Source organism: Panicum virgatum, chromosome 6N, assembly GCF_016808335.1.
Source record: "Panicum virgatum strain AP13 chromosome 6N, P.virgatum_v5, whole genome shotgun sequence".
Lineage (NCBI taxonomy): Eukaryota > Viridiplantae > Streptophyta > Magnoliopsida > Poales > Poaceae > Panicum > Panicum virgatum.
Window position 1 is genome coordinate 8,994,314 of NC_053150.1, and position 6,000 is coordinate 9,000,313.

The following is a 6,000-nucleotide window of genomic DNA, read 5'->3' on the forward strand; positions in this document are numbered from 1 at the left end:
ATGGATAAGCTTGCAGTCTAGCTAATTACAGCAAACCGAACTGAAAAACAAGAAGAAAACGGGGCGAAATTAAAATGGGCTAATTTTAGCAGTTTCCGAGGCACTCCAAGGAGTGATCAGAAATCGCAGCTGCGTCTCATCCATCCATCAGTGCCGCCGCTGGACGAGGTGCGCCTCCGATCATCCATATAAACAGGTGTCGCCGCGCGCCTCCTCCACCAGGCGTCGTCCCCGCCCCGGCCACCTAGCTAGCTAGCTCTCCTCCCTTTGCAAGCCACCAGCAGCCATGGCGGGCGGCGTGGTGGTGAACGCGGCCGGGGGCAAGGAGTACCCCGGCCACATGACGGCGTTCGTCTTCTTCACCTGCCTGGTGGCGTCCTCGGGCGGGCTCATCTTCGGCTACGACATCGGCATCTCCGGCGGCGTGACGTCCATGGACTCGTTCCTCCAGGAGTTCTTCCCCTCCGTGTACGCCCAGGCCGAGGCCAGCAAGGACACCAACCAGTACTGCAAGTTCAACAGCCAGCTGCTGACGCTCTTCACGTCGTCGCTGTACCTGGCGGCGCTGGCGACCTCGTTCGTCGCGGCGTCGGTGACGCGCGTGTTCGGGCGCAAGTGGTCCATGTTCTGCGGCGGCGTCACCTTCCTGGCGGGCTCGGCGCTCAACGGCGCCGCCACCGACGTGATGATGCTCATCCTGGGCCGCATTCTGCTCGGCGTCGGCGTCGGCTTCGCCAACCAGTCGGTGCCGCTCTACCTGTCGGAGATGGCGCCGGCGAAGCTCCGCGGCATGCTCAACATCGGGTTCCAGCTCATGACCACCATCGGCATCCTGGCGGCGAACCTGATCAACTACGCGACCGTGGGCATCGCCGGCGGCTGGGGCTGGCGCGTCGGGCTGGGGCTCGCCGGCGTGCCGGCGCTGGTGATCACGGTCGGCGCGCTGGCGCTGCCCGACACGCCCAACTCCCTCATCGCCCGCGGCTACCGTGAGGACGCCAAGGCGGTGCTGGTGAAGATCCGCGGCACCGACGACGTGCACGACGAGTACGCCGACATGGTGGCGGCGAGCGAGGAGGCGAGCGCCATCGCGCACCCGTGGCGCAACATCCTGGAGCCCAAGTACCGGCCGCAGCTGACGGTGGCCGTGCTCATCCCCTTCTTCCAGCAGCTCACCGGCATCAACGTGATCATGTTCTACTCGCCGGTGCTGTTCCTGACCATCGGCTTCGGCGACGACGCGTCGCTCATGTCCGCCGTCATCACGGGGCTCGTCAACATGTTCGCCACCGTGGTGTCCATCGTCACCGTCGACCGGCTGGGCCGCCGCGCGCTCTTCCTCCAGGGCGGCACGCAGATGTTCATCTCCCAGATCGTGGTGGGCACCCTGATCGCGCTCCAGTTCGGCACCGCCGGCGTCGGCGAGATGTCGCGGTCCAACGCCATGCTGCTGGTGCTCTTCATCTGCCTCTACGTGGCGGGCTTCGCCTGGTCGTGGGGCCCGCTCGGGTGGCTCGTCCCCTCGGAGGTGTTCTCGCTGGAGATCCGGTCGGCCGGGCAGAGCATCGCCGTGTGCGTCAACATGACGCTCACCTTCATCATCGGCCAGGCCTTCCTCAGCATGCTCTGCACGCTCAAGTTCGGCCTCTTCTACTTCTTCGCCGGCTGGATGTTCGTCATGACCGCCTTCGTCGCGCTCTTCCTGCCGGAGACCAAGGGGGTGGCCATCGAGGAGATGAACCTCGTCTGGAGCCAGCACTGGTTCTGGGGGAGGTACGTCACCGTCGACGGCGACGGCTCGCGGCGCGGCGGCGGCAACCGCAGAACGAGCGGCGTCTGATGATCAGACTGGTGATCAGAACCACCATGTAACCTCCTAACGCTAACTGACCACCCACCAGGCCGCCGGTGCGAATTGCATTGACAGGGTTTGAATGTTTCCATCACCCACTAACTTTCCATGAAGATCGGTTAACTGTTCATAGCATGCAGATTTGGTGTTTCAGAGATTAGAGAGAGATCAGAGAGAAATTGTTGGCATAGCATGCAGATTGGTATAGTATGATCGGTTTAATTTTCAGACAGAAGCCAGTTTGATGATCTAGGAGGATTACTTAATCCCTGCAAGGTAAATTGTTCATCATGTTGTAGCAGTGAGAACGTACGTTTCTCGAGGTGCACTTGTAGAGAGGAAAATCTATCCCTGCAAGGATTGTAACCAACCCGTAGTGATTTTTTTTCTTCCTAGCCTGTACCTGTTGGTAGTTTGAAGAATATGGAGAAGGCTGTCCCGTATATATAAACTCTGTGAGCATCTTGTTTGACTAACTTTCTTGTACATGATTTCTTTCTTTCGTCTTAATCGAGCGGCGGAGCTTCTACCATTGGTGAAAAAAAAATCCTCTTAAATCACGCAAAATATTCTTTGGCTGGGATTTGAACCCACGATCTCTAGCCTCACGTGCTACTCCTTTACCATCTCAACTACACATCAGTTCTAATTGAGAAGGAGATATTTTCCTTTTAAAGTAACTCATGTATGAGCCTAAGGTACCGGTTGGTAATACAAACCGGTACCTAAGGCTTCTAAGGTACCAGTTGGTAATATCAACCGGTACCTAAGGCTCGTCTATTAGTACCGGTTGGTGGTACCACCCGGTACCAATGTAAAAGTTACCATCCGGTACCTATGGTGAGCCTTAGGTACCGGTTGATAATACCAACCGGTACCTAAGGCTCATCCATAAATTTCATCCACCCCAAAAGTACCGGTATGAAGATGAACCGGTACCTATGCTAGCATAGGTACCGGTTCATCTTCATACCGGTACTTTTGGGGTGGACCTAAGGCTTGTTTTCTAGTAGTGTATTTTGCAATTATTATGTACTTTTTTGGTGGAAAAAAACACTGCACCACCCAGGCCAGAAAGAGAAACAGATCCTGTGATGAGTGCCTAGCTAGTCACTAGTCAGTGACACAAATATAGCTGCAGAGCCTGCAGTCTAATTTATTACAGGAGAGGACTCTCTGGGTGTGTTTAGATTCGGCAAACCCCCCAAATACAAACTTTCCATCACATCTCCATCACATCGAAACATTAAATATAGCAAATGACTCATACATAGAGTACTAAATGTAGGTAAATAAAAAAACTAATTGCATAGTTTTGATGTACGTTGCGAGACGAATCTTTTGAGCCTAGTTAGGTCATGGTAGGACAATATTTACCACAAACAAACGAAAAGTGCTACAGTGTGCTACAGTGTCCGATGTGACTTTTCGCATCCCTTTTCCCTCTATCTAAACACAGCCTCTGTCGTTTTTGTTCTTGAATCACACGTGAACTAACATTCTTCTCCAAGTTTTGTACTTGGAAGTTTGAGGATAAAAACAGAATACCTGTAACGCACCAGTTCTAAATATGGCTAAGTTCTACTCTGCACGTTGAGTAAAATACGCACTCGCACCAACCCCGCTTACGTTTTCGTCCTCGCTTCACGTAAAAGGGTTAACCCGGGGGTTGAAATGCACTTGTCACTTGGGTTTATATGTTGGTGAGACTCACTCTCAACTAGCAATGTGGGACAACTCCCCACACTCATGCCATGCCACTCACACTTGGGCCACTAGTGGTCTCAAATTCATCCTTGTTAGGCCGGGATGTTAGAGATGCATTGCGGAGGCCATGACCGCATATGAGATTGAGAACCGGAGTTTGGTGTGGGAATTGGAGGAGACGAGGAGGCGCCTCGTCAATCTCCAAGTGCAAATGGAGCCTTATATAAGGATGATGACAATACCGAGGAGGGTGTCCAATGGTTGGCCTCGAAACACGCCGCAAGAAGAAGCCCCTCCTTCCCACCGTTGTCCGCATGTGGTGGGTGTGTTTGCCCAAGCAAGGCGTGGGTACAACCCTATCTCCATGGGGTTGCACATGCGCTGGATCTGTGCGGAGCCCACGACTAGAGAGTCCCTTTTGAGAGATCCGGTGCCTCTTCACCCATGAGTCTTTTGGCTAGTATGAGGGGAAAGGATGCCCATTGTTCCGAAGGGCTAGTAGGAGGGACGTAGTTGAAAGCATCTATGCCCCTAATTCGAGTTTTGGTAATTAATGACAACGGTTTGTGGATTAACGATTTCATTTGAGATAATGAGTATAAATTGATCCATGGATGAAAGAGATTTGGTTGTGAACGTATGGAGTTTTGGAGATGATGAGCAAAGCTCGGGCACAAGGCAAAGGTATAAAATAGGGCTTTTGCATTTTACCGGTCACAAGGCGTTTAGTGGATGAAAAGTGATCGGATTTGTAGTAATAGCTTGACATAGGGCTTTCCTTTGTTACTAATTAAATTTCTCTAGTGTTGTTGGCTTTAGATTTTAAACCGCCTATTCACCCCCCTCTAGTCGGTGTTCTTGATCCTACAGTAGTGCTGGACAATGTGGTTGTATTGTGGTGAGAGCGAATGCTTAAATGATTGTGTTGCCTTGACTTGGTGGTTGTCATCTATGAAAAATTTCCTAGTTGTTGCTTAATTTTTGCTAGTTATCGCCTCTTTACCTTCTTGCATGCTTGCTGGAATTTTATTGTTAATCTTGTGGTCTTGTGTGTAACGAAGTGAGGAGACGCCATCTTGCACCCATATCTTGCATGCATGCACTCATACATGTCTAATACTTATTGTAGTAAAGTTGTGGCAATTTCCCTACTCTTTTGGTCTCTAAATCTGTACTTAATCGACCAAATATGTTGCTGTCCAGATTTTGTCAATTCTTGTTTAGGATGTTTTTGTTTAAATGCTAGATGTGCATGATTGGTATTGTTTGTGTTGTGCATCATCGCATGATGAATCATTCATTATTCATGACATATCATTTCATGCACGAATATGGCATCATTCTAATACATGCATTCATTTATGCATTCTAGTGACCCAACCGTCGGAGAACGATCCCGTTGAGCCCACCAAGTTTGTTGAGCCCGAGCCCGGTGTCGAGTTTGTGGTTGAGCACGAAGAAAACCAAGGCAAGCAGCTATGCATGATTCCTTGTGCCTATTTAAATTGATGCAATTTAGATATGTCACTTGAGTATTATTGGGTTATCTATATTATATTATTTATTGCATTTTTGTACCTACTTTTATGCATTACCCTTTCTTGAGTTTATTTTACCCTTGTCCTTGTCACATGTTAGTTAATTGAATGCTTAACTTGACTAGATGTTTAGTCATGCTTACAATATTTATATCACTTTGTAGAAAAAGAAACAATAGTTTAGAGTCATCACACTTACCAGCTATTCTTGATCTCACATGTACATCTTGGTTATGGTGGAATGGAAGCATCGAGATTCGAGCGGAATGGTAGGGCCTAGAGAAAGTAACCACGTGGGCATAGTCCGCTTGAACCGTTTAAGGACTGTCCGTGGATGACATTGGCTTTGAGTATTTTTATCGTGCTACCACATATCCTAAATAATGGTAGGGATGAGCCAATTACCTTCTAGACTTGGTCTTTGATGCACGGTCCTAGATACATGGCCAATGGCTATGCAGAGAGGCTTAGGGGTTTCTCCGGTGGATCTATATGTTGAAAGGTTTAGAGGTGTCCCCAGTGGACCTAAGTTCTCTACGCGTAAGCTAGGCGTGATGTTCAAGGGTTGAGCCTAGTTGGAAATGGTTGTCGCGAGTACCCCCTCACCCGATGTGATCGGTTGGGTGAGCCGTATGGTCCTTGCGTCGTGTGGGTAAAGTAGTACACCCTTACAAGGTTTAAAACAATTCGAATTGCCGCGCTCTCGGATATGAGCACGCTTTTTGTCCATCGAATTCTTCATAGAAAGTTTCGTTCATGTTGGAAATGGTTTATGACACCTTTATGATGAATTATTTTATTCTTGTCGTAATCAACTAAAACTTGTGGTGGGTTGGGCAAGAGTAATTAATTTTGCTAGAAAGCTAAATGTTGGTTAGAGAGCTCGTGCTTATGCAATAACAA

At 49.5% G+C, this 6,000-nt stretch overlaps 1 protein-coding gene across 1 annotated transcript; it reads left to right on the forward strand.

Moving 5' to 3' along the window:
* The first annotated feature begins 286 nt into the window (after positions 1-286).
* On the forward strand, positions 287-1,840 carry LOC120679647 (sugar transport protein MST5). Its single transcript, XM_039961289.1, has one exon. It carries the CDS (start codon positions 287-289, stop codon positions 1,838-1,840), a length of 1,554 nt encoding a protein of 517 aa, XP_039817223.1.
* Positions 1,841-6,000: the final 4,160 nt, after the last annotated feature.

Excerpts from the sequence above, each read along its gene's own strand:
- LOC120679647 (XM_039961289.1), top strand. The coding sequence starts at position 287 with ATGGCGGGCGGCGTGGTGGTGAACGCGGCCGGGGGCAAGGAGTACCCC.